Source organism: Equus przewalskii, chromosome 5, assembly GCF_037783145.1.
Source record: "Equus przewalskii isolate Varuska chromosome 5, EquPr2, whole genome shotgun sequence".
Taxonomy (NCBI): Eukaryota; Metazoa; Chordata; class Mammalia; order Perissodactyla; family Equidae; genus Equus; species Equus przewalskii.
The window spans coordinates 70,220,600-70,248,056 of record NC_091835.1 but is presented as its reverse complement, the minus strand read 5'-3'; the positions used below and the strand labels follow the sequence as shown (position 1 = coordinate 70,248,056).

The 27,457-nt window shown below is 56.6% G+C and overlaps 2 protein-coding genes across 15 annotated transcripts; both read right to left on the bottom strand.

The window, feature by feature from the left end:
• Window positions 1-3,935: 3,935 nt before the first annotated feature.
• Window positions 3,936-16,415, bottom strand: SMIM41 (small integral membrane protein 41). 10 transcript variants are annotated; one of them, XM_070619576.1, is made up of 5 exons: window positions 15,606-16,090; window positions 6,510-6,846; window positions 6,180-6,260; window positions 4,834-4,939; window positions 3,936-4,525 (listed from the first exon to the last, which is right to left on the bottom strand). In XM_070619576.1, the coding sequence occupies exon 1, from the start codon at window positions 15,958-15,960 to the stop codon at window positions 15,685-15,687; it is 276 nt and encodes a 91-aa protein (XP_070475677.1). In that variant the 5' UTR covers window positions 15,961-16,090; the 3' UTR covers window positions 3,936-4,525; window positions 4,834-4,939; window positions 6,180-6,260; window positions 6,510-6,846; window positions 15,606-15,684. The 10 variants fall into 10 exon arrangements, with proteins under 10 accessions (XP_070475677.1, XP_070475674.1, XP_070475676.1 ...); XM_070619579.1 differs by having other exon boundaries at window positions 4,289-4,525; window positions 4,834-4,894; XM_070619573.1 differs by having other exon boundaries at window positions 3,936-4,939.
• A 1,329-nt stretch (window positions 16,416-17,744) lies between these two features.
• Window positions 17,745-24,005, bottom strand: ATG101 (autophagy related 101). Of its 5 annotated transcripts, none has more exons than XM_070619568.1 (5): window positions 23,618-23,720; window positions 23,027-23,356; window positions 22,542-22,657; window positions 20,671-20,993; window positions 17,745-18,590 (listed from the first exon to the last, which is right to left on the bottom strand). In XM_070619568.1, exons 3-5 carry the CDS (start codon window positions 22,567-22,569, stop codon window positions 18,186-18,188), a joined length of 756 nt encoding a protein of 251 aa, XP_070475669.1. In that variant the 5' UTR covers window positions 22,570-22,657; window positions 23,027-23,356; window positions 23,618-23,720; the 3' UTR covers window positions 17,745-18,185. The 5 variants fall into 5 exon arrangements, with proteins under 5 accessions (XP_070475669.1, XP_070475668.1, XP_070475672.1 ...); XM_070619567.1 differs by having other exon boundaries at window positions 23,234-23,356; XM_070619571.1 differs by lacking the exons at window positions 22,542-22,657; window positions 23,618-23,720 and adding an exon at window positions 23,873-24,005 and having other exon boundaries at window positions 23,234-23,356.
• Between the last annotated feature and the right edge of the window lie 3,452 nt (window positions 24,006-27,457).

Genomic DNA, 27,457 nt, shown 5'->3' with positions numbered 1-27,457 from the left:
GCACTGGCCAGCTGGGAGCTTCATAAACCCCCTTTCCTGCCTCACCCAGTGTGAGCGAGGTGTGTCCTTGCAAAGGAAAGCCTCCTGCTAAGTTTAGGGTGCTTCTCAGGATCGTGTTCCCCAGTCTCTCCTGACCCCACCCCAACCCCCTACCCCGGCGCCCCCTACTGGGCTAGGCCAGGGCTGCAGACAGGAAGGAAGCACCTCTGGACCTCACAGAGAGGGGCAGGCAACTCAGCAGCAGGGTGCTAAGTGCTCGAGTCAACCCGTGCCAAGGGTGTTAAGAGAGCGCATACTCAGGTGTGTGGGCCTGGGGTGCGAGCCACAAAACGCTAAGCAGGAGCAGTGTTTGAACCCAGCCCAGGTTACGCAGGTAAACAAGGGGCTCCAGGCTGCAGGACCAAGGGTGCCCAGGCGTGCAGGCAGGAAGAGTCGACACAGGCAGGGGGCTGCGGGAAGCTGGGGTGGCTAGAGCGGAGGGTGCGTGCGGGGACAAGACGGGAGGGGCAGCTGGACAGGTGCATCCAGACAGGGTGGAGGTGTAAACTGGGTTAAGGAGACTGGACCCTATCCGGAGGGAGCTGGACGACCCCGGAGGTTTGAGGCAGTAATGTGAGCTCAGAGCAACACTGTCCAGTAGAATTTTCTGCAGTGATGGAAATGCTCTGCATCTGCACTGTCCAAAATGGAAGCCACTAGCCACAGGTGGCTATTGAGTACTTGAAAGGTGGCCACTAAGACTGAGGAACTGAATTTTTTAATTTAATTTAATTTTAATTAATTTCCATTTAAACAGTCACAGGTGGCTAGTGGCTACGATACTGGACAGCACAGCTCTGGAGGAAGGACGGGAAGGGGGATGACTGGAGGCAGGGATGCCTGTGGAAATGGTCCAGGTAAGCGAGGAGGGGGGCCTGAAGACAATGGCAGAGAAACGCAGAGGATGGCATGGATGTGGAGATGGTTAACAACTAGAAGCAGGAAGTAGTCTGGTGATGAAGTGGGGGGCCCTCGGAGGACTCCCCCAGGGACCTGGGTGATTGGATGCTTGCTGAGTCATCACTGAGAACAGGAACCCAGGACAATAGGCATGGAAGATATAACAAGGTCAGTTTTGGACGTGCAGAAATTGACATGCCTTGGGACATCCAGGTGGAGGCATGTGGCAGCCCATGGGTCAGCTTAGGCCACAGATGGACTTTGAATTGTCTTGCATCATCTTTTTTTAATGGAACCTACATTTTAAAATCAGTTGAATTTACATAAAAGTCTAGATTTCCAACTCCTCTTGAAAAACCAGAAGATCTGACACCATCGGGACTGAATTCCCTCAGGCAAGAGTCACCTGGGGTCCCTCCCTTATAGGGGTCCCGCCTATCCCTGTGGACAGCATGTGGACCACCCCGATAGTATATTTGGTGTTGCAGTAGACTGTTTCAAAGGAGACTCCCAACCCCCACCTCCCCATCCCTCAGGCCCGTTTCCAATGACTTTGCACTCCACTCATCAAGAGGTGCCACCTCTGTCCCCTTGAATCTGGGCTGACCTTGTGACTTGCTTTGACCAAAGGCAGCAGAGGTGACACTGATTGATTTCTTAGGACCCAGCACCATGTTAAGACCCTCAGGCTAGACTACGGAATGAGAGACCAAGAGGCGAGAAAGACACCCAGCCAGTCCCCACCCCATCTGAGGCACCAATTGTGGGCGCCAAGGTGTCCTGGCTCCTCCAACCCCAGGGGAGCTGCCCGGCGCCCCCCTCGGAGCCCTGCCCACCTGCAGAAGCAGGAGCACATAGCAAACCAATGGTGGTGTTTCAAGCCACCACAATTTGGGGTGGTTCGTCGTGCAGCAATAGAAAACTGAAACAGTCGTCAAAAATGTGGGATGCACAAGGTTACCCAGAGAAAGAGAGAGTGAAGACAATGCAGGGCAGAGCCTAGGGTGAGACAGAGAGGCCGTCCTGCAAGGGCAGGGCCAGATTCTCTCTTTACAGCTTTGAGACTTGTCCATCGTGTATTTTCCGCATTAACTTTGATTTCTTAAAATATCGTGCTAAAATAGTCCTAATCTTGATTCCTGAGTGTTTTGTGCTCAAGGCAAGGACCTCACTGGACTCGCCTGTGTCTCGGCCTTGGAAGAGGGAGCACACACTAACCCCGCGGGCACCTGAACCCACGGACACCCAGGGAGCTGAGATCAGGAGCCCTGTGGAGGCCAGGAGGCCTGGGAGCCTCAGAGGCCAGCAGGTGAGGGGTAAATCCTTCAGGCCCCGGAAGGGAGGAGCATCTGAAGAAAGAGTCGGCACCCAGCACCTCTGGAGGCCAGGCCATGACGTGACCAGCCCCACGGGGGTGGCGGGACACAGGTGACCTGGATGTGCGAGGGAGAGGCCCCTCTGAGGGAAACTGAACTCAAGAGGAAAGAAGTTTTGTGAGAAATTTTCAAGTTAAATTCTTCCCAAAGGGTTACTTACTTTTTAATAATAAAATAGTTCCATAAAGAATCTGCTCATTGCCATCATTTTAGTCCAGCCCCAGAGCCAACTGGACCACCTCCCGCCATAACCACAGGGGCCGGAATTACGACTCAGAAACTAAAGCGCAGCCTGTATAGCCCACTCAGACACACCGAGGCGAGCTCAGATGCAGCTGGGGAAACACGCCCAACCTCCCAGCCAGCGCCACCAGCTTCCCCGCAGCCGCCCCGCTGGCCTCCCGGCTCCTCGGCTTGGCCTCCGGTCCCTGCTCTGCAGCCAACAGCCCAGGCCACTGACCCCAGTCTCTGGGTCAGTGCATTTCAGGCAACAAGGTCGCTGACCCACTGTAGAGATAGGTCAAACCAAAGCACACAAAATAGCCCTTGGAGGAACGGGCTTTCTTGCTGGTGACAGCCTCGCTGAAGGAGACCCAGCCAGCATTCATGGCGTGGCATCCGTCGCGTGGCAGGAACCACAGAGCACAGTGAACGCTGGGTAAAACAGTTGCAGCAGAACTGAAATTCTGGGATCACATTTGCATCCCAGATAAAGTTCTTGAACATATTTGGCTATTGCTCCCTGTAGAGGTTTGTTTCACAGAAGGAGTGGTTCCGAAATGTGTTCTTTAAGACACTCTTTGGGGAAAAAGTGGATTTAAATTTAGCAATGTGGCATTACAGTCCTTGGAAATAAAATTAATTTTATCCTGTTGTTCTGACAAAGTCAGGGAAATGTACTATCTGAAGTGGCATAATTTTTTCCAAAACTTTTCTTCCCTTCGAAAGGGAAGATTTTAAGCGACGTTTCCCAAAGTATATTTGTTGGAACGGTGGTCCCATGAGATGCTCCATTTAAAAAACAAAACAGGAGGAGGAGGAAGGGGAAAAAAGAATTCCTGGGTCAAAGTGGCTTGGAAACCCTCCTTGCCTCTCTTAGCTTCATTATCATGTTGGCATATTAATGCCTCTTAAAAGAACTGCCACAAAGAAGCCTGTTTAACTTTGCTTAACACAATAATCCCCAAACAGATTAGACCATGGAACCCTTTTTTCAAGTAACACCCATTAAAGCCCATTGAGGTGAGAGCACCACGGAACCCACTTTAAGAAACACTGCCTTGGGGCCGGCCCCATGGCATAGTGGTTGGGTTGGCATGCTCCGCTTCAGCAACCTGGGGTTCGCGGGATCAGATCCTGGGTGCAGACCTACACACCACTCATCACGCCATGCTGTAGGGGCATCCCACATACAAAAGTGGAGGAAGGTTGGCACAGATGTTAGCTCAGGGACAATCTTCCTGATTGACAAGGGATGTTAGCTCAGGACCAATCTTCCTCACTAAAAATAAAGGAACACTGCCTTCACCCCTGGGGAGGGGAAGAGGGGCCATCATCCCCTGCTTTCTGCCAAATGGTTTTGGAATATTCATCATTTCTCTCAAATGACAAAGGACAAAATATTGTTTCTACTTTTAATTCATTTCGCCTACAATTCCTGTAACATTTGGTATCTGATAAAGACATTTTAAACAAAAAGATACATTCAAAATTGGGAACTAACAGTGAGCGAACTGTTCCACTCCAGCCACCTGTGCGTTTGAAGGGGCTGGTTCTGCTCTCCGGCTCCATAACCTCTGGAACGCCCTCCCAGGGCAGAGCCTGCTGGGCAGATCTTCAACCCACCACGCAGGCCGGCCCCTCTCCTCCCAGCTTGCCTACTGGGAAAAACCGAGCCGATCCTTTTTTGCAAACCCATGAAAAGTGGTGTCTAAAGAACGGACGGTGTCGGTGTTGAAAGCATTTGGGAGTTCTTTGATTTCCTCACAAAACTTCATTGTTGCTAAATCCGAAGATGAGCATGACAATATCTGCAAGTCTTTCAACCTCGCTGTTGTCTCTCCACGGCGTCCTTCATGCCAGCAGCGCGTCACAGGATGCGCTCCAACGTGCCTCACTTAGCTTCTAGCACGCTTCTGGGAGTGAACACGCATTTTCCCGAGAGAACTAAGGGGCTATGATGCATTTATAGTTTCTCTCTCCTCCCCACCCTGTGATCAAAGAAGAAATTTAAGGGAGGATGCTATTCATTCAAAAATATATTTCCTAAAATAGACATATATATATATACTTCCTAACGGCCCTCAATGTGCAATTAAAGAAAACAGCAAAAGTCCCTATCCTAATGGGGCTGACGTGAGAGCAGATGGCTCAGCAGAGAAGTTTCCAGCTAATAGGGTGGATCTTATCATGAAAACCAGTCCGAGAAGGAGGCAAATCTCCCTTTAGCCAGGTTGTTGTTGTGCAAGGACGGGGTCCAAAGTCTGACGGCAAGAGGAGGGTTTACACAGACCATCACCTGCGAATGAAGAGCAGCTCTTGGGGCGAGGGAGTCCAGGCTGCCGGGGAGGAGAGAGACCCTGGCAGAGAAACGGAGCGGAGGTTGAAGTCACCAGCATGTCCCCCTGTGGAAACAGCAGAGGCCCAGCCTGAGGTTGCCTCCATGACAGCCCCCTGAAGCCTGGGGTGGCAGCTTAGCAAGAGGCGAGGTGGCTGTGCGAGGAACACAAGGGACAGTGAAGTGAAAACATTAGGGACCCTCCGGCAGCACCCCGAGCGAGGCAGTAAAGTCGAGTTGCCCGCACGGCTCTGGAACCCTAACTCGATCCTTCGCTAAAATACCTCCCGGGCCTCCAGCAAAGTCCAGTGTGTTCTGGGCCAGGGGAGGGTGGCAGCCAGGGACAGGGACAGTGTTCAAGAAGAAGCTGTCCCACTTGCTGGCCATCTGCGGATTCTTGGATGAGAAGAGCACCCGCCAGCAGTCACCAGGCCCAAGAGCTCGTGGGACAGCGGTCAGCCCTCCCTCCCAGGGTGTGACAGCACTGCTGGGCGGCTCTCCCCTCCCAGGGCCCAGGTGCCATCATGCCTGGCTCACTCGCAGGTTGGAGCAGAGCACAGTCTTCAGTGGCTCTCTGCAAAAACGCACGAGAGGCGCATGGGCTGCCTCTCCACCGAGGGCCAGGAGCCTGGGGTGTCTGAGTTCTCAGTGCTTCCTGACTCCCAGCTCTCATCACGGTGTCCTCACTCCCTGGGCCTCCTCGCTGTTCGTTCCTCAAGTACAGAGGCCAGCTCCTTCCTCAGGGTCTCAGCACTTGCTGTTCCACTGCCCGGAGCGCTATCCCCTACGTATCTCTATTGATCTTTCTCATTCAGGTCTTTGCTCAATGTCACCTTCTCGGTGACACCTTCCCTGATGACCCCACATAAAATCTCAACCTTTCCCCACACTCTCCATGCACCCTCCCTGTTAGATAAAAATGAAGTCACACTGGAATAGGATGGGCCCCTAACCCAATAGGACCGGCGTCTTTCTAAGAAGAAAGAAAGTGGAGACAGAGGCACACAGGAAAACACCACAGGATGACAGAGATTGGAGTCCTATAAGCCAAGAAACACCCCAGAGTGCCAGCAGACCCCAAGAAGCAGGAAGAGGCAAGGAAGGGCCCCCGACACACTGTAGAGGGAGCGAGGCTCTGCCCACGCCTTGGTCTCGGACTTCGGGCCTCAAGAACTGTGAGAGAATACATTTCGGGTGTTTTCAGCCACCCAGCTTGTGTGACTTTGTTAGGACAGCCCAGGAAAACCAATCCACCATCCGATATCATCTATTTTTAAATAACATATGTGGTTTATCATCGGTCTCACCTCACAAGAACGCCAGCAGCACAGGGCAATGATCTCCATCTGTTTTCTTCACATCTGTGCTCTCAGTGCCTACTGCAGTGCCTGGCACATGATAAGTGTTTATAATATTGGTGGAATGAACGAATTAATGAATGAATGAAACCTGTCACGCCTCCACACCCAGTGAAGACTAGCACCCGGCTGCTGATCTGCCTCTCCCTCCCCACTCCAGAGCACCTTCCATGAAGGATGGTAACCCCACCAGCACCCTCCCCTTCCATGCAGTTCCAGTCCCCTGCCGCTCCACCCTGCCTGAGCCACCTGCACCCTACCCCTGAAATTTGATGTCACCTGGAACTGTCCCATCTGGGCTGACGTTGGGGCTGGACCCAGGATCTGGCTATGTTGGGTGCAGACATCTCCCAGAGAAGCTGTTGGCATCCAAGAAGTGAGAACAATGAGGACTGGCCCAGTGGCACAGCAGTTAAGTTTGCACGTTCCGCTTTGATGGCCCAGGGTTCACCAGTTTGGATGCCAGGTGTGGACATGGCACCACTTGTCAAACCATGTTGTGGCAGGCGTCCCACATAGAAACTAGAGGAAGATGGGCATGGATGTTAGCTCAGGGCCAGTCTTCCCCAGCAAAAAAGGACAGTTGGCAGCAGATGTTAGCCCCAGGCTAATCTTCCTGAAAAAAAAAAAAGAAGTGAGAACAACGGTAGTCAAGAAGAACCCAAGGCCTGTGCCCAGGGAGCAGCATCCTCCCGCAGCGCTGAGGGTGGAAGATGAGCTGGGTGGAGAACAGGAGCGGGACGGGAAGCAGAGCTGGAGGGAGCCAGGGGCAAACAGCTCCAGACAGAGGCCGCGAAGCCCAGGCTCCCCTTGTTGGGTGAGCAAATGAGCGTGGTAGAGGGCGGCCAGCTTCGAGGAGCAGGGCCCGGCCTGAGATTCCTCTCCATCCTCCTCTCCCAGGGCCCTCTGTAGAACTCGACCCTCCATTCACTCAACACATATTTACCGAGCACCCTACTATGTGCTGGGCATATGATAGTCCCTGGGGGAGCACGGGAGACACACACAGTCACGGGCCTGCCCTCACGGAGCTCCCAGGGGACTAGTCATGTAACTAAAACATGAAGGGGGCCTCGCAGGAGCAATCCCAGGCTGCTGTGGGAAGGCCTGACAGGGGCCCCAGTTAGTCTGGAGGAGGTCAGGAAAGGCTTCCCCGAGGAAGGGACCCCCCCAGACCTGAAGGAGAAGGGGCCAGCCAGGCAATGGGAGAAGAGGCAGGAACAGCTTTCCAAAGGCCCAGAGGACACAATGGAGAATGGCGAGAGACGATGCATGAGAGGGAGCAGAGACCCTAGAGGCAACAGCTTGGGGACCGTGTTTGGACTCTATCCTTTGAGCAATGAGAAGCCATGCTAGGGAAGGGGGAGACATTAAACAGGAAAGTGGCTCAACAGCATATTTTTTTTTAAAGACCACTCTGGTGACTGGAGAATGGGCGGGCTGAGAAGCACTGATGGACATGGGGGACCACATGAGAGGTGACGGAGCCAGGTGAGAGGTGATGGAGCCAGGCGAGAGGTGAGGATGGTGGCCAGGGGGATGGAGCAAAGCTTCCTATATTTGATGCTGGACTGGCTGTGGAGGGGAAGGAGAGGGAGGAATTGAGGACAGCTGCTAGGGAGGAGGTGGTACCACACACCGAGAGCCAGCACATGCCAGGAGTGAAGATGATGCGCTTGGAACAAGGCTGCCCTTGCCGAGAGCCTCCGTGCTCTGGCCCGGCCTTCCTCCCCGACACACCACTCCCTCCCGCTCCCTAGGGTCCTGCGGCCTAGCCTGCTTTCAGCCTGCAAGCCGTGCCAATCACATTCTGGGGCAGGGCCTTTTCACCTCTTGTCTCTCTGGCAGGAACACCGTGCCCCAGCCCTTGGGTTGGCTGGATCCTCCTCCCAGGTCAAGTCTCGACTCATGCCACCTCCTCAGGGAAGATTTCCCTGACCACCTCCACCTAAAGGAGCCCCACAGGTCCCCATCCCCTTGCTCTGCTGTATTTTCTTCTTAGCACAATCACTATTTGCAGTTACCTTGTGTATTTGTTCACACATCCATCAAATGTCCCTTCCCACCAGAACGGAGGCTCTGGAGACAGGGACATCTCTGCCCTGTTTACCACGTGCACCCTGCACCTGGAGCAGTGGGTGCTCAGTAAATCAGCATAGATCGGACCAACAGGTTACTGCAGCGCCCAGGAGCCAGGTTAGGCTGGGGCTGCAGATTCCAGAGCCTGGCACAGGGATGGCCATTTCAGCTCCAGGAGGGGGGCACCCAGAGCCAGAGGGCATGTGAGCACTCGGGAAAGAAAGAGGAGATGCTGGCTCAGGACCCTCAGAGAGACGTGAGACAGGGACGAGCTGGGAGCCGGATCCAGCCAGGCAGGGGCTCTGGAGTCCAGGCTCCTGAGTCCACATCATCTCCGGAGTTTCCTGAAGTGGGTATTATCCTCATCCCATTTCACTAAGGAGGGAGAGGATTTCGGTCACCCAGCGAGGGGCAGCCCCAGCATGTGGACTCAGCATTGTCCTGGAACTCAGGGTCTCAGCCTCTCCTCTCCTCCTCACCAGCTTCTGTCGCAGAGGGGCAACCTGTGAGGAGGGGGGCCGGCAGCGGCAGGAGGGGCCAGGAGACCTGAAAAGCAGGTGGGAGCAACCAGCCAGGGGCTGGAGATTCTGACCGCTCCCGCAGAGGGAAGCCAGGTTGGAGAGGGGCGAGGGGCGAGCAGAGCTGAGGACAGGGACAGGACGGGTCGTGGAGAAGATTGGCCGCAAAATGAAGTGAGACGGGGGTGGGTGGGGGGGGTGGTAACTGGAGGAGCCCCGCAGGCAGAGGAGGGCTATTTTAAGGTGGAAGAAACCCGAGTGTGGTTTTGAAGTTGGAGCCAGCAGAGAAGGAGCGATTTAAGAGGCGTTAAGAAACCCAAGAGGAGGAGGACACTCAGCGCCCCAGGAGTGCGAGAGTGCGAGGGTGCCGAGGGGAGAGCGCATCCTTAGGGCGGGGACGCAGGGAAAGCCCCTGGCTCCAGAGGAAGTGCTGGTCCAGGTCTGGGGACAGAAGTGCCGGCGCCTCTGTTCTGTGGGAAGTCAGAGGCGAGCGCATCGGAGCAGAGTGCAGGGGAGGGTCGGGGTTTGAGCGCAGGGATGGTTTGCATCACTCAGCATTAGGAGAGAGAGCTGGCGGGAGCGGGCGTGGGCGTGGCGAGGGTCCAGCAGGGCTGGGGGCCAGTCTTGGTGCCACCGGTCTGCCCAGGGCTGGGATGTTCCTCCGGAGCACGCAGCAGCCCGGGTGCAGGTTCCAAGAACAGAGAGTTGCAGCCATCAAGGGCTGAGGTGCCACCAGGAGGGCTCGGAGGAGGAGGGCAATCGGGCAGTGGGCAGGGGCGAGGCTGAAGTAACACACCCCGGACTCTAACTGGGGGAGGGGAGTGGGGGCCGGAAGGGGCTCAGGGACAAGGAGGGAGCAGAGACGGATGAGCTCAAGGGACCATCATGAAAATGTTTGAGAACAGAGGGTGTGGCCAGAGAGCACAGCAGTATCTGAAGCAGGGGTTTTAGAGACTGGTAGTTCTGAGCCCTGTCAAGGTAGACAGGCAGACAGACAGACAGACGACTCGGAGGGTAGGGGGGTGGCTGAAGTCTAAGTCTGCTGAGCTTAGAAGGGAAGCCAGTAGCTGGGGAGTGGGATGTGTGCGTTCCTTTGTGCCTGCTTGTTTGGGTATTTATTGTTTCATTTTGTAGCCTAGCTGTGACGTGTGTGTGGGTGAAGCACTCACACAGGACAAGGGAGCGTGCGACAGAAAATAAACCCATCCCTACACACACACACACACACACACACACACAGCCCAGAGGGAAGCCTGTCCCCACCAGCCTCTGTTTGGGGTTCCTTTCTTCCTCTCCCCCTGAGGCAGAGCTCCCCCGCCCCCAAGCCTCTGGCTGCAGGCCTCTTCCCAGGCCTCAGAACTGCTGGGGGTGTGGAACCTCCTGGACACCCCTCAGTCCTGAAACCCTTTCTTCACTCCCCGGCTTCCCCCCCCTCCCCACCCCCGCCCTGCCTGTAAGCGGTGGCCTCCTGCAGGGTTGCATGCAGCAGGTCACCCCACCCCAACCTGAGCCATTCCCACAGCTCCATCTTCTGCCTCTAGCAACATCATGGCCCAGACCTCTCTGCTGAGCCCCAGGCCCATATGCTAATCGTCCACCTGACAGCGCCCCGTGGATGTCCCTGCTGTGCTTCAAACTCAACACACAAGAACTGGGCTCATCACCTGCCCCCTGCCTGTGGCCCCCCATCTGCAGCAGCCATGACCCCGGCATCTGTTCACCCCAGGGCTGAAACAGGACTAGATTTGGTGAGGAAACATGCCCCTCCCTTGGGCCCTGTGGTTTGGGGTGTCTTGACACCCCCCCACTCTGAGTAGAGCATGTGACTGAGGCCTAGAACATTCCACACTGACAGCATAGTGATTCAGGGTTAGCAGAGTCCAACAGGCCCAGTCACAGCTGCTCCCAGGGTTTGGCCTGAGTGACCTGGGAGATGCCCCCCTCTTTCCTGATAGATTTGAACCTGAGAGGCCCTGATGCCAACACTGAGCCTCCCCTGGCGTCTGAAAGTGAAAATATGCACACTTACCGTGTATTCGCCCTGTGCCAGGTGCTCCATACCAGTGAACCTCACGTCATCCTAACAAAAACTGCACTAGCTAGGCCCTGCTTTTCCCCCTTTAAAGAGAAGGGAATGGAGCCACAGAGAGTTAAGCACTTTGCGTGAGTCACACAGCTAGTGAATATGGTGCCAGCACTCAAATCCAGCGGTGCGATTCCAAGTCCTTGCTCGACCACTAGGCCACCCTGCAGAGGCTGACACAGGTGAGCAGACCAGGCCATGGAAGGGAGGGATGCAAGGCCTGCTCGCATCGACTGAGACCCGAGTCCCTGAGCCCGGAGACAGCCCTAGGCTTTCCAGGCACATGTTTGGGTTACACGTTTGTTTGAGTTTCCAGTAAATTCAGACCAAAAATGTCCTAACTGGTAACACATCACCTGGGTGGGCGGCAGGCGTCCCCACTCCCTCAGTGACCCCGCCCTGGCCCCTGGCCTCCCCCCCCCAGACTAGTCACCAAAGCCCGAATCCCGGATATCCCTTGGACCTGTCCCCTTCCTCTCCATCCTTGTCGGGGCCCCTAGCATTTTTGCCAGTTATTGACCACAGCCTCCTTGCTGTCTATCTACCTCCGTCCTGCTCCCACCCCCAGATGTACCCCCCCAGGTCCCTAAGGTCCGGATCCCACCAAGCCACTTCCCCGGCTTGAAACCCTGCAGGCACCTGGCTGCCCCCAGGGTAAATTCTACTCCTCCCCAGGTGTCCCCCGCTCTGGTCTCCTCTCCCTTCACACCCCTGCTTCCAGAGCAGCCTGGCCCCACCCCCTCTGCACCTCTGCCCAGAATGTCCTTCTCCCACTCGGACGCCGCCTCTTCTACTAGCCCGTCCCCCTCTGCACTTGGCTCTGTCGATGCTGGGCTCCTCCGACTGTCGACTTCAACTCAGTGTTCTGAGCAGCTCTTCCCTAGACTGTGAGCTCCCGGGGGCAGAGACTCTGTCTCAGTCACCTCCTCATGCCCAGCTCCCAGAGCACGCCTGGCACACAGCAGTCACCCAGTAAACACTCACAGAAAAGATGAACAAAGGAGGAGTTCCCAGGAACAGGGTGGGAGGCTCTAATCCTCTCCTCTGGGGACGGTCAGAGTCAGGGAAAATAATAACAAGGTCACATGGTAATTACAGCGTAGGAAGCCTTTTATCTACAGTCAAGCACGTTACCTATTTGATCCTTACAGTGACATCATTGCCTCCACTTTATGGACGAAGAGATTGAGGTTCAGGAAGGTTTACAATCTAGAATTAAGTGCACACGATGACAAAATTCACTCCATTTCAAACTCCCCCCCTCGGGGCTCAGGCTGGACTCCTGTCTGACCCCAATATTCCCACTGGATGAAGTGGTGCTGTTGCGCACGTTGGCCACAGGGGGGCAGCCGAGTGCCGGCGTGAGAGTCACCGTCGGCCTCACCTCCTACCACCCTTAGGAAAATTTGGATCCGGGAGTGAAGGGGAATAGCCGCCACTGAGGAGAGACCAGGGTAGAGGGGCATGGCTGGGCTGCTACTTCAGTATCTGCCAGACACAGTTCAAACTGGAGTGGGGGTGGAGAGTCAGGAGCTGGAAACATAGACTGTATACCTAAGCTTGCATGACCAGCCACAGGAAGTGCTGGGGCATTGCTGGGGCACCCAAGACCTCCAAATGGGTGACATGACCCACAGCCCTCAGCAGGGACAGTCAGACCACAACCGCCCTGCACCAGAGACAAGACATGTTCATGTCCCCCGAGGCCCGGTGGGCCGGGGGCAAGGCCAGCGTCTGCTGCACCGAGCATCCAGGGTGTGTGGCCACTTCAGTGCCCAGGACACACAGCAGTCCCCCAGGGGCTTTCATTCCTGAAGCACGGACCTCCCGGACCCACACCCATGAGTACTTCAGGAGGCTGAGTGGAGCAGGTGACAGGCAGCAGCCGAGTGCAAGGGTCCCAGGTGGGAGGTCATGCCACAGTCCGGGTTTCTCCCAGTCTGTCATCCGCACCGCGTGGATCAAAGGCAGCAGGAGTTCCCATGGCAGCAGGCTGGAGGGAGAGCTGTCTAGGGGACAGACCACGCAAGGCTCAGGAATCTGTAAGAGATCGCCACCCCCATCTTTGCTGGAAAGGGAGCTGTGCCATGTGGAAGCCAAGGAATAAACTGGATAAATCCCCAACAGCCTTTTCCAGCTGAGGGTGAAACTCAGGGGCTGGAGGAAATTTAGGCAAGATCTCCACCCACTGTCGTCCCAGCCTTTCCCCCACGGATGCTGCAGGCTGACAGAGCTTGCTGAGGAGCCAGATGCCCAGCCTCATCCCCCAGCTCTCAGCCCTGCACCCATTCCCCCACCTCTCCCTCCAGCTGGAGCCTGAGAGATGGGCTAACAGCAGCACCCATCTTTTTCTAAATTTTCTAAATTCTTCTTCTTCCCACTCAGTCTGACAGCCTTGACCAGGGTCAGAGTTCCATAGCAAGCATCTCCGCATCTTCCCCAGGAACATCGAGGTCCCCAGCGCACGCCACACTCGGCTCTCCAAACACAGAGCCAAAGGGACAGCAAAGGCAGGAAGTTGGATAAAGAAAGCCTTTGCCTCGCCCCAGCCCTGCCTTGGTGTGAGAAGAAACCATGATACTGGGGCCACAGCTCCTGCCACCACCAAACCTCTCTGTGCCCCTGCCACCACCCGCATTTGATCTCAAAGGCCAATCTAAAGTCATTGCCCTTGCCTCTGATCCTTCTTCTCTGACCGCGGGGCTTTTTCTCCATAGATGTACATTCCAGCTGACCCCCCCGAGCCCACCCCCACCCTCAGGCTCAGGCCAGGAAAGCTGAGCCCGGCTGGCTGGGGGCTGCTGCCGACCTCTGGAAGACTGTCCCCAGCAGCAAGAAGGGATCTAAAAGGGCCAGTGGAGAATCAGGGACAGGAGGGAGGCAGGACACAGGGGTTTGGGTTCCAGTCTCAGAAACCATGCGCCAAATGTGTGCGTAAAGATTCATTCCTTTGGGGAGGGAAAGGCCATATTTTGCATCAGCATCTCAAAGAGGGGGAAAGGGAGCCAGACGGAGCAAGAAGGGCAACCCAAAGGAGGCCTTCTCACTCAGGGATGCCGCCCCCAACCCCTGAGCTCGGGATCAGGAACCCCGGGGTGACTTCCAGCTCTATGTGTCACTTGAGAAGGTCACTTCCTTCTCTCAGAGCTTCCCCATTTGTAAAATGAAGGGTTCCTGGTGGACATGGGGACTCCTCGGCCCCAGCTGGGGAAGGAGAGGAGAGCACAGGGAGAGCGGATGGAAAAGCAGCAGAATGTACGCGGCCACGGGGTAGATGACCCCAGATACCATAGAGAGAGGGAGTTCCCACCCCTCCCGCAGGACACGGCAAAGGAGGTGAGGAATGTCCCCAGGCCCAGCCCATGGCCCTTGTGCCAAGAGCAGTCACACACAGACACACACACACACACACACACACACACATACCCTCACCGCCCTGGACAGCCCTGTCTCCAAGGCGGGGGTGCGGCGTCCCGGAGGTGAGAAGTCCACGGCTCAGCGGGGCCAGGATGGCACGGCTGCCAGGATTAGCACCAAATCCTGGGCTGCTCCGCACGAGGATCACCCGTCGTCAGCTTCACAGCTGCTCAGCTTCAGCCGCCCGCCCGTTGGCCCCCCACCCCTCACCGGCCCCTCCTCACCTGTGCCGGCTCCCTTCTCAGCGGGGAGCTGGGCCCCTGCCTCTGCCCCTGGCAAGCAGGGAGGGGCTGCTGCATAGGAGGGACAAGGAGGGTCAGAGCCACCCCCAGCAACCAGCCCCACTCACAGAAACCTCCCAGGAGCCTCTAGGTATGACGCTGGACAGAGGAGAAGGACAGTCAAGGCTTCCCCCCACAACCCCGGCTCTGCCTGAGGTGGCCTTGGCCTGGAATTACCTTGTCTTAGGCCACCCAGGCCCTTCCTCCAGATGGTTCCTGTCCTGGGAGAGGCAGAGGCAGGAGGGCCAGATGGAGCCCCCACAGCCAGGAATCCTCAGCCCCAGCTTCCTGGAGCAACGAGCTCCTGAGGCCCCCCAGCTGTTGGGAACCTTGCCATCTACACCCCACCCCCCAAACACACACACACACACACACACACACACACACACACGCCGACAAAGCTCCTTGCTCTGGGCCACAGCCCTCTTCATAGCCTGAGCAGGGGCTAAAGGAGGGGGTCGCAGCACAGCAACCCATCGCCCAGGGTCATCCAGACCCCTGGCTCCGGTCTAAAACACTACCGCACTCCCATCCCCGCCTCAAGGGGGGCCGCAGGACAGAATCTTAAACCCCTTCCAGGGGCGAGGCTTCACGAAGGAAAGGACGGGGGGGAAGCAGAAGCCGAAGGTCTGGGGTGTCCGTCTCTGTGGCCCTGTGTGTCCTCAGCCTCTGGGTGGAACGGGCCACGGGGTGGGGTCGTGGAACCAGGGGGGCTGGAACTGCGGGTCGCGGCGCGGGGGGTGGGGAAGAGAGCCCCAGAGCACCCCTCCTCTTTGACCCGCCTGCCTCCCCTCTCCCAGTGACACCGTGACCGGCTCTTCTCGAAAAAGGACAGGCTGGAGGCGCCGCTGCGGGAGAACCGAAGGCCGAGGAGGGAAAGGCAGACTCCGCACACCTGCGGGAGCCGCCGCCCCGAGCCGGGCCAGAGTCGCCGCGCTGAGCCCCTGGGTCGGGCGGCTCCGGCCCTGTGCCCGCCCCCGCCGCGGCCGCCTCTCACCTGCGCGGGCGCGGCCTGGGGAGGCCGGGGCGGGGGCCTCGCTCCGCAGCAGCCGTCGGGGCTCCCGGCGGCCGGGCGCCTACGAGTCGTCGTCGCCCCCGCTGGCGCCGCCGGGCTCAGCCTCGCGGGACGCGCGCCGCTCGCGGGTGTGCAGCGCGGCTAGGCCCTGCGCGCGGAGCAGGAGGCCGCCGCCCAGGAACAGGACCCCGCAGAGCACGAGCAGCGACAGCACGCCCAGCACCGCCGCCTGCAAGGCGCGCGGCCCCTCGGGGGGCTCCGGTGGCGCCCCCGACTGGTTGCAGCAGGAGCTCAGCCAGGCGGCTTGGGCCCCGGCGTCCGCCTGCGAGCCGTTCATGCTCCGGCGCCGGCTGCCCAGATGTGCGCGGGACCGCCAGATGTGCCGGAGCCCGGGCCAGCAGCGGGCGGGCGGCGGATCGAGGAGGGACCCGAGAGGCGGGTCCCAGGCGCCCTAGGCCCCCACCCCTCGCGCAGAGGGCTCAGGCTCTTCCAAGACAAAGGGCTCCTCCAGGGTGGACTACGGGGCGGGGCCGGGGTATCCCTTCTCCTCCCAAAGGCGCACACACCCGCGCATGCAAATCCGGCCCGTGCACCCAGCCAGCCAAACCCAGCACTCTGCCCCTTTCCTGGCAAAGGAAGTCAAGGGGTAGCACCTCCCTCAGAGCCCTGAAAAGATCTGCCAGGCCCCACCCCGGGTGCTGGCAGAGGTGCTGCCCCGGACTGAGCAGGACCCAGGACAAGCAAGGGCCATCCCCATTCCTGGGCTTTCTGCCTGCGCCAAAGTTCAACACTGCGAGGTGGCCCAGGCGGCCACTGGAGCAGGAGGCAAATGGGGAGGCTCCTGACCTGAGCCATGCCCTCCTTCCTCATCCATCATACCCTTCAGAAGCCTCCACTGACTGCACAGCAGGGAGATGGAGGTGCGGGGGATTTCACCACCGACCCCCACACCCTTGCTCAGGCCCCAGAGGTCAAGGAGAGTTACAGAGCAGTGGGAGAGCACAGATTTGAGTGCCCAAGACTCCTGAGAAAATCACTGCCCTACCTCTGGGAATCACAATGCCAAAAGGGCTGGAGATGTTGCTGAGCTGTCCACCAAGGGGAGCTCGCTAACAGCCGGATGTCCCATAGCGAAGCCAGGTCGGGAAAGTGGAGCAGATCTGGCTGCAGAAAAGCAGAAAGTCTGGGGAAGCTGGGACGGAGGGAAGACTTCCCAGCACAGGTCTCCTGACAACTCCTGTAGCAACCTTGAGCTCTCTTTAAACACAAAGTCACTGCCAGCAAACACCTGTATCAGCCTCCCTCTCAGAAGGGATCAGCTGATGGCCAGCTAGCAGGAAAGGAAGGTCCCTCCGCAGGCCAGGTGGGGATCACACACCATCAAGGACTTGCTGGGAATGGGCCTTTCCCCTCCCACAACCCCTGAGAACTCCGGAGTTCTTCAATTCCCCAACACCCCCAAGACCAAGGGCAGGACATCATAAAACCCGTCACGAAATGCCACTTGGCCTACAATGGGAAAAATGTGCAAACACTTCCTGGCCATCCTGGCTACCTACCTGCTCCAGGACCACGGGCAAGACGCCATTCCACCACCCTACCGTCATTTCTCCCTCTGCACCCCTCCCTACACACAGTGCACTGAGTCTGGTTAGAACTGGCCCAGATGTAGCCAAAAGGCATTACAAAATATGGAATAAATCAATGAAAAGCACACAACGGAGTTCACTGATTGTGAGCATGCTTGTGTAGGAATGAGTGTGAGTTACCGAAGCAATGTCCTCAGAACCAGCAAGCTAGCCCAGCCTGGCAGAAGTGTCACCGGACACCAGTCTCAAACTGGCCAATCTCCCGAGAGAGAAACCCCAAATCGAATGAGCTTTCTGATACACCTGGCGGCCTTTGTGTGCCCTATGAAGACAGAGAAGATATTCTTTGGGGCTGTCATGAAGCAAGACCAGATAATATAAAGGCCAGGGATGTCACAGCTTCCTTAGGAAGGGAGGAGAAACAGCACAGTCATATCCAAAAGCAACAGATCCTGATTCATGGGACTGACCACGGCCACACCTGGGTGGGTGACACTTGCTTATGTGAAAGTCCAACAAAGTACAACATCAGTCGGTTTTCATCTGTCTTTAATCCCATCTAGGCATTCCCTTCACCTTGGAAGAATGCCCTCAACACACACCTGTGTCCTCACAGGTCTGCCAGAAAGTGTGGACATTTCAGGGTACAACACAAGCCAAGGGAGAGACGGCTTGACCCAAACTCACATTCTCAGCTTTATTCACCACCCTAGCAGATGGCTCTTCTGTACAGTGGAGAAGGAAGCAGGACCCCACAGGGCTGTGGGGAGACAGTGGAGGCCAGACTTGACCATCAGCAAAGGTTAAGAGAATGACCAGATACTGGTGACCACAAAACAAGGAAGCCAGGGGTGGCCATTCCAATCTCATCAAGGACCTGGAGCAGGTTCCAGAGCCCCAAGGGCCTAACAGTACGATCCCTAGAAGCCAAGGTCTGCGAGCCATCAAGGAGCACCCAAGGCCCCCGAGAGGCCTAGAGGGCAAGGGTGTCTTTGATGAGCCTGCGCATGGTGGTGGTCACCGAGGTGCCCAGGGCGTCGGTGATCTGGAAGGAGATCTTGTAGAGGTAGGGCTGCACGTCCCGCAAGCCAGTGTCGAACACGTTGTCCACCTCGGACTGCGTGGGCATCTTGGGCAGGTACTCGTGCCGGTTCATCACCTCCACGATGCTGATGATCTTCTCGCAGAGCTTCTCTCCCACCTTCTCCCGGCAGATCTGCCGCTCCTGCTCCGTGGCCAGGGCGACCACGTGCACCTTGACCGTCCACACTTCCCAGGGGATGCACTCGTCTGAGAAGGGCCAGCGGGACTTCTTCTTCTGATAGAATTCCAAGGACATCTGCCCCAGCCCGTCGCCACCGGAGCTGCGCAGCGCATCCTGGGGAAGGAGGGGCAGCGGGTGAGCAGGCCAAGACCTCTGCGGAGGTCCCCCCTGTGAGGGCCAGCTTCCTGCGCCCCAGGGAGCCAGGCTGTATTAGTCCTTCAGAGAGGGGAAGGAAATGAGACCCAGAGAGGGTAAAGGACTTGTGTGGAGTGACACAGCAAACTGCCAGCCTAAAATTGAGTGGTTCAGGCAAACCAACAAAACGTCTCCTTGCCCAACTCCTCCAGCTTTGGTCAGAATTGAGGTTTTCTAACACTTATCCTGGGCCAAGCACTTTACACACACAATCTCACTCGCTCCTCTCAACAACTCTATGAGGCAAGCATATTACCTCCATTTTATTGAGGGAAAATGAGGCTCAGAGGCACTGGCCTGTGACTTGTGGCACAGTAACTTGCCAAAAGTCACAGACCAGTGACTGGCTGCGTCAGGGTTTGAATCCAGACTGGCCGGTTTCAAAACCCTTGATCTTCACCTTTACATGAAGGGCCCTGCTTCTGCTTCCACAACCCCACTCTTTGGCCCCCATCCTTCCAAACATTCTCCAAAATCAGCTTCTCTCCAGCCTCTCCTCCCCAGGTAAACCCTATCTACCTTCTCCACTGCCGGGAAGCACAAGCCTTCTACTTCATTCACTTGATGACAACCTAAACTCACAGTCCCCAAAGAAAAGCAGGAGAGGGCACTCTAAAGCCCAGCGGTCCTTGATTAGAAGGAAGGAAGCCAAGGAACAGAAAGGGGAAGGGAAAGGAAGGACAGACCAGCCCGGGCTGCTTCCTCTCCTCCTCTGAGAAGCAAAGGGGACCATTTGGTCCAATAATTCTGCCTTTCCCCCTCATGGCGGGGGAGGGGGCCCACCCTCCTCCTCCTCCTCCTCCTCCTCCTCCTCCTCAGGCAGCCGGGACCCTGAACACCTATCCATCTGAGCTGGGACTAACCCAGAGGGTGAGAATGCTGCCCTCAAGTCCTGAACTGCCCATCAGGGAATAAGTCTCTCCTTCACCGACAAACCAAGGTCGGGTGACTTTGACTGACAGTAACAAGGGCTAACACTTCGACAATGATTCATTTAATCCTCACAGTGCATACACCCTAGAGGTGGGTACGATTAGCACTCCAACTTTATATACAGGGAAACTGACGCCCAGAGGAGCAGAGTCACTTGCCCAAAGTCACACACTTGCTGGGTGGCAGAGCCTGGCTCCAGGGCCCATCCTCTCAACACTGCTCCTCCGGCCTCTCACAGGCATCTGGAGCACAGAGCCTAAGACCGGCGGCCTCCCATGAAGGGGACGGGGAAACTCTTACAAATTCCTGGGCTCGGGGGGGCCTGGGGGGGGGGTCCACCCCCTGCAATGATCACACAGGGCCCGGCAGTGCAGGGGCTCTCCGAACATTTGTGGAATGAAAATCAGACAGACCACCCTACTCCTCTGACTCCAGAGAAGGTACCTTAAAGAAAAATTCCCTTTGTGACTTTAAAATGTAAAAAACACCCACTGGTTGAAACAGTGAAACACAGCAACACTGAATGAAGACAAAATTAAAAACCACACCCCCATGCCCACCGAGGTGACCAACATCGGCAGGCTGGTGTGTCCCTCCCACCTGTCCCCACGCCCACACAGGCACATACAAACACAGGTCACGCTGCCCAAAGGGCCGCTCCACTTGGATGGCGATGGCCTGAGCCCAGCTATCCTCCCTTGGGCGTTCCACATGGGAAAGGCCCAGACTGACAAGGCAAAGTGGAAGCGGAAGCCGAGAAAAAATGTCAGCAGAAAGAGCTGTGGAGTCAGAGAGAAGGTGAAGGCCACGGAGGCAATGATCACCCTAGGGACCTGACCACCAATGCTACGAGGGCTTCCTGTTCTCATTCGCTGGGTAGCTTTTCAAGCCCCCCACCTCACCCCTGCCACACACACAAGCCCCCCAGAGGAGCTCAGAACACACCTGTTCCTTAGAACCTGAAAGAGCCCGACAGGCACACCCAGGAAGGGTTAGCTGGTCACAGCAGGCACAGTGGAAGGGCAGTCGCGGCCCGCGCGGTCCGCCCGCCGAGCCACACTCCTACCTTGAATTCCCCGACAACCTTGCGCAGGGCGCGGTCCAGCTCCTCGGAGGAGACGCGCACGTAGGTGAAGTCGATGAAGTCACAGTCGACATCCTGGGTGCCCACGGTGCCGATGGAGTAGGTGCCCTCCTTCTTGTAGTGGAACTTGCCCGTGCTGCGGTGCAGCAGCACCGTGTGCAGCACAGCCAGCATGGCCTCCTCCACCTGCCGCCCTTCCACTGACACCTCCAGCACCTCCGAGCGGCAGTTCATCCTGCAGCCGGCAGCCCCCGAAGGTGGGGGATCGGAGGAGAGACGGGCAGCTTCACCCGACAGGGGTTGCCCTGCAAGAGGGATGAGGTCTGAAGGCTGCCAGCTTCTGCACGACCTGCATGTCACCTGCTCACTTCTGTCCAGGCCCAGCCCAGCCACTGCCTCTACAGCCCTCCTCTACATGGCACAGCACAGACCATCAGAGAAGCTCACACTCCCGGGATCTGAGATGGGGGAGCTTCCAAGTTACCACTCCAAACAACCGGCCAGGGTTCACGATGGTCTGCAGTGCAGTTCAAGCCAATGCTGACCGGCAACACCTGCCTGGCTCGGGCCGTCCAAAGGCAAGCCCAGCACCTGCCCTTGAGAAGCTGCCGCGATGGAGGGGAGACGGGGACTAAACGCCACCACAGTGGCAAGACTAAAAAGCGGGAGCGAGAAGAAAAGGAAGACTGGAGTCTGGTTTCCTGGGACCTTGAATGACCAGGTCAAGGCAATGGCCTCTGTCCTGAGGGCAGTGAAGACTCAATGCATCATTGTGCCAAGACCAAATCTGTGATCAGGAAGTGAACTCTGGCTGACAAGCGACGAACAGCTCCTCACTATTCTGGGGTCACGAACTGCTCTGAGAAGCCACGGAAAGCTAAGAAGACTGGGCTTTCTAACCTGACTCACACTCACACACTCACACACACACACACACACATGACACCTCCCCTATTTCCAGGGCCAGCCACAGACTAGGGGAAAAACTTGCCAATTTAAGGCAGAAAGGCTGGGCAAGGACTCCAGATAGAGGCGACTACAGTAATGGCAGTTACAGAGGCAGCACATGGGATGTGGGGAGTGAAGAGCAGAGTGTGGGGGTTTTCTTGTCCAAAAGTCCTGGGTTGGAATCCCAGCTCTCCCATATCTTGCTCTGTGACCCTAAGCAAATCACTCAACCTGAGTCTGTTTTCTTATCTGTAAATTTCGACTGTGGTGAGGATTACACAAAATGACACATGAAAAACAGTAGAATAGTGGTCAAGAGCAGTGACTCTAAAGCCAGACAGCCTGGGCTGGAACCCCAGCTCTGCCACTTACTCACTGTGTGATCCTGGGCAAGCTGCTTAACTCCTATGTGCTCAATTTCCCCAATTAATAAAAAGGGGACATTAATAGCGAACTTGAAAAGATTGTCTCGGAGACCGGATGAGTTAGCATCCATAAAGCACCTAAAGCCATACCTGGCAAGTGGTAAACAGCAAGCTTAGCTGCTGTAACTCATTATCATATTGTTAATGCTGAGATGACGCAAGGCCACATGCCGGCACTGGTGGCAGGGGTGGGAAGGAAAGAACAGACCTGAGAACCAGAGCTCGGGAGGTAACTGAACACGAGCCCAGAGCGAGAGCGACTGTCCAGTTTCTCAGCCGAAAGTGTTCAGCTCACACATGTCCCCTGACGGGGCACTCACTACCTCTCACAGCAGACCGTTCCGGCTCGAGTCAGCTTTGTCCAGTTGCTCCTTCTGTTGAAGGAAGCTGGCTCGTAGTACTTCAAACCACTGGTCTCTGTTTTGCTATCAGGAGCCTCTATCCCGACTGCTCAGACATCCAGCCAGCCTGGCCCCTCACCTGCCAGGTCTACCTGTCCTAGAGTCATCTTTTCACGGGGCTGTCTTGTCTTTCCCAGTAGGCAGACTTCTTTGAGGGCAGGGACTGTATGCTATTCATCACTGGAAACTCAGTATCTGGAACGTAGTACAAAGTAACTGCTCACTTCATCCTGACCCAGGAATTCCAGGGCCTTCCAAGCCTTGCTGGGTTGGTTTCTCCTATACTCTCAGTTCCACCATGGACTGGGCTCTCTGGGTCATTTCTGCCCTCTAGACTAACTCCATCCAGCAGTTTCCCATCTAGAGACTCCCAGCTCTGATCCAGCTCCCCTTTCTTCCACAACTGCCCCCTCTTGTGTCCCCCACACACCTTCAAACAGGACACACCTCGCCTCGTTTTGGCCCCAAGCCCAGGCTCTCCACTCATTCTCAGTGCTATTCCAGGCTCCACTCCTCCGGGAAGTCAGTACCACCCAACCCCAGCCTCCTTCCCACAGCAGCCACCTTCGGTCTGGGATGAGCTTGTCGGTCCCCTCACCCCCACTCCTGCCTCCGCCCCCGGTGAGCTGGGCAGTTCTCCAGAAGAGGGCCTGGGAAGTCTCGTCCCTCTGGTCTCCCCAAGGCGCCGGTCTGCAGAGCACAGGGACAGGGGCCGAGCGATGCCTTCTCAGAGCCAGGCCAGCGCCCTGGACACCCCCATCCCCAACTTACGCGTAAAGGCTGGAGCTCGGATCCCTCAGGCTCGGACCATGCCCTTCGTCCTCCTCACGCCCCGGTACGCCCTCCGCAGGTACGCCCCAACCTCCGCGCAGGCGACTGAGCGCAAGAGATGGACTAAAAGCAAACACAGAGCGGTAGCTATTCGGCCCGACATCAAGAGACTCCGGCGGGACGCAGGAAGGACTTCCCGCCCGGCTCCCGTTTCTCCCGCAGCCACGACCCGCGCACCGCCACGGTCCAGGGACGGTCTCGGGGGCGGCGCCCCGCGCGGAGCCAGCCTGGGCTCCGGGTTCGAGGCGCGCCCTCCCTCCCGCCGGCCCGGGAGCGCCCGCGCCGCACAGGAGACGGGGGCACACAAGGAGAACGTTCCCCTACCTCCCGAGCCTGCGTCCGCACGCCCCGCAACTACCCTCCCCGCCGGCGCCAGACCACCGCGGCGCGAGGCAGCACCGGCACCGGAAGCCCGCGCCCCGCCTCTGAGAGCCGGCGGGTTCCACCTGCTCACCGGCCTCCGGCGGGGGCGCGGCCAAGCTCGGCCGAGCCCTGACACCACGGCAGCAGCCCGGGCCGCTTGACATTCACACACGTGGATAAGTAGAGTCACATGATGCTCTAGGATTTTCAAGCTACCTTTTTCTTGATATCTCTCGGATTTTAAGATCTGACGGAGAGAAGTATTCCCCCCCCCCATTTGGACGAGTCCATTCCCTCTCACCACCGAGCATGTTGTTGTATTTCGGCTGGAACAACTCACTTCCGCCATAGAGACGAGAGGGAAGGAGAGGCCTGATGGGCTCTGTGCTGCCTCCCCAGGCTGAGAGGAGTCATCGGCAGCGAGCCGGCCCCTGGGACAGAATCGTGGACTCCAACTCTGGGCTCAGAGGCCTGGAAGGGGCACCGATCCCCCAAGAAGAAGGGCATGCTATTTGGAGATGGATCCAGGCCAGTGTGCTGCATGACGCTGAGTGGATGGCAAAACTTTAGTTTGTCCAATATGCTTAATAGACAGGATTCCTGCAAAGATGATGGAGGAGGGGGCTTGACCTTACTCTGTATCTTCACACAGGAGCATTGCTTGGCGCTCTACCATGACGGATCTGGTGACAGTTCTTGTAAGACTTGTAATTCTGCCACTGCCTATGTGTCCTTCTTGATGTAATTCATCCTTTCTGATTTCTTCATCTGTAAACAGGGAGCTGTTGTGAGGATCAAAAGAGGTAATTCATATGGAAAACCCTTGTGGACTAAGTGGTATACAAGTCTGAGTGCATTTTAGTGCTGTGTAACTTCCTGGGCGCACGTTTGGTTCTCCACGTAGATTGTAAGTCCAGGGCAAACGGGTTCATCAGTTGCTCCGTTAATACCCATAGAGCCTGGCATGCCCCCAACCCCAACAGGAGGTACTCTTGAGGTGTTTACTTGGGGATGTAGATCTCATTTTCCTGCCATACACTTTCTCTCCCAAAATAATAGTAGTTAACATTTATCGAGTGACATAGAAAGGACATTGTTCTAAGTGCTTTATATATATCAATTAATTTCAGCCTGATACCAATCACTCCTACAAGGAAGATAAAGGAATTGATGCTGGGAGAGGTTAAGTGACTTGCCCAAGGTCACTCAGTAAGTGCTGGAGCCTGGGGTTCAAATGCAGGATTCCTTACCACGGCAGAAGTTCTCTTTCTGGACCCTCCAGCCTGACCGTCCCAATGCGCTGCCATTGTCCAGTACTCCCCTCCCAGCACCTGCTCTCTTGCCTTGATTAGCAGCATTTGCTGCCTTGCTACTATGGCCACTTTCAAGCTACAGGACATCACTGAATGCAGAGTCCAGAATGAATGAAGGATGACACTTTGATCATCAGAGGGACAATCGGCTCTCGGGTACCATCTGGCTCCAGCACATCACCGTCACCTACCCACCCTTTAGCTTTCTCTCTCCCATCCAGCTCTTCCAAACCCCCCTATACAACCCCTTCTTCCAACTGGCCTCACCTCCACTGTTCTCCATCTCTCCTTCCTCCCCGTAGTTCTGCCCTTCTGCAGCCTTGATCTCTGGTCTGTCGCTTTCCCAGATGTGGGCACCTCTCCCCAGGTAGCCGCGGAGTACCCCCAAGGCCTGGGGAAGGAGAAAGCTGCCTGCCTTACACACCAGCAGCCTCTTCTGTAGCCTGGACTTAACTGGGACATAATCTCAGAAGAAAACATCCAGAGGGGAGAGTCTGTGAGGAGCTGAAGGGCAGGGAGCAAGGGGGATCAGAACCAGCCCTGGGGAGGGGGAGGAACCAGAGCCCAACTCCCAGAGTCTGCCAGGGGGCGAGAGGAGTGACTGATGTCCCTATCCCGACACACTGGGTCTCAGCGCCCTCCACTGCTACTCTCCTGACATCATCATCATTGCTACTACCAGTCACTGGGCCTTACTGGGCACCGTGCCAGCACTGCACATGCGCTATTGTGTTGATTTCTCCAGCTACCTTTGAAGGGAAATATAATTTCCCCCCAATTTACAGATGATGAAACTGAGGCTCAGTGATCTGTAGTGACTTGCTGTGATGGCTAATTTTGTGTCAACTTAACTGTGCCGCAGGATGCCCAGACATTTGGTCAAGCCCTGTCTTGGGTGTTCTGTGGGGGTGTCTCTGGATGAGATTAACATTGGAACCCTTAGACTGAGGAGAACAGATGGTCCTCCCCAGTGAGGGTGGGCCCCATTCAATCAGTTGAAGGCCCGAATAGAGCAAAAGATCTGACATTCCCTCAAGTAACAGCAAGTGCTCCTGCCTGACTGCGTTCAAGTTGGGACATGGGTTTTCTCCCACCTTCAGACTCAAACTGAAGAATCTGTTTTTGGGTCTCAAGCCTGGCACATTTGGAACTACTTGGATGGAAACTACACCATTGGCTTTCCTGGGTCTCCAGCTTGCTGACTGCAGATTTTGAGACTCGTCAGCCTCCATAACCACGTGAGCCAATTCTTCCTAATAAGTCTCTTTCAATGTATACACATCCTGTTGGTTCTGTTTCTCCAGAGAACCTGATGACTACAACGCCACACAGCTACTCTCTTCACTCCCCCAGCCTTTTTACCCACTCTCGTCCCTACTCCAAAGCTCGCCCTCTCCATGGAGGCTCTCCTGCCTGAGAGGGAGGCTGACCCCTCACCTCTCCCATCTCAGGCCCAGATGCTGGCCAGTCCTTGCCTCCTCTTACCTCTCTGAGTCCTCACAGAGTGGTGCTCATTGCACCTCAGACCCTGAGTTCCATGCCCATCCCGGTGGTCCTGTCAGGGAGAGAGGGTCTTGGCCAAAAGCGTGAGACTGTGTGGAATGAATTCTCTCAGCCTATGCCACTTCCCCGATGATCAAGATGTAATCATTCATTCATTCATTCATTCATTCAGGCCACATGTATGTAACTGTCCACGTACCCGGCCTGTGGCATACCAAGGTGGACAAGTCACAAGACTCGGAGGAGTCTTGGCTCCTCCAGAGCCTCATGGGGGAGACGGCCCAGGAGATACACCTGGGCCAGAAAACACGACAGATTGTGTGGGAAAGGGCAGCAGGTTTTGCAGAAGCCAGAGAGGGCCAGGATGGAGGCCACTGCTGTCATCCCAGAGAGAGGCCTGGGCCTGGAATAGAAAGTGACACACTCAGAGTGCAGAGGAGTCCCAGGCCCTGCTCCCAGCAGGTTGGGAGGTGACTGGGCACCACAAAGCAAAGTGAGACGGCGGCAGAGACACAGGAGAGCGCGTGAGGAGCTGGGCGGGAAGCAGGTAGTGATTCCAGGAAGAAGTGGGACTGGGGGGAGTTCTTCTGGGGAGGTTTCCTGGGGAAGCGGAAGGAAAAGAGCTCAGGGGAGAGGTCCTACAGAGGGCTGTGGGTGGAAACAGAGGGTTCTGAGGGAGGAGAGGCAAGGACAGAGAGCAGACTTCTCAGTGAGAGCCCAGGCCAAGGCCAGCCAGGCAGACAGGCTACCGGCTGAGGCCCTCCCAGCCACGCCTGCAGCGCAGGCCTGTGGAGGGACATCGAAGGCCAACCCAAGACTTGGGAGTAGGCAGCTGGCTTTGCAATGGTGAGTGTGGTCTCAGATGGCCCCACCCCATCCTAGTGTGTGCCCCAGGAGAGCTGAGCCCTGAGGCTGGCCCTGCAGGCCACCCCCAGCCTCTCCAGAGCTGACCCCGGTGGCGTCACAGGGAGTGACTCAAGCCAGA

Coding starts and splice junctions, on each gene's coding strand:
- SMIM41 (XM_070619581.1), bottom strand. CDS start 15,960: ATGAACGGCTCGCAGGCGGACGCCGGGGCCCAAGCCGCCTGGCTGAGC.
- ATG101 (XM_070619568.1), bottom strand. CDS start 22,569: ATGACTCTAGGACAGGTAGACCTGGCAG. Junction 20,994..22,541: donor AGGACAGGTAGACCTGGCAG/GTGAGGGGCCAG, acceptor TCCCTCTTGCAG/GGCAACCCCTGTCGGGTGAA. Junction 18,591..20,670: donor AGGTTGTCGGGGAATTCAAG/GTAGGAGTGTGG, acceptor CTCCTTCCCCAG/GATGCGCTGCGCAGCTCCGG.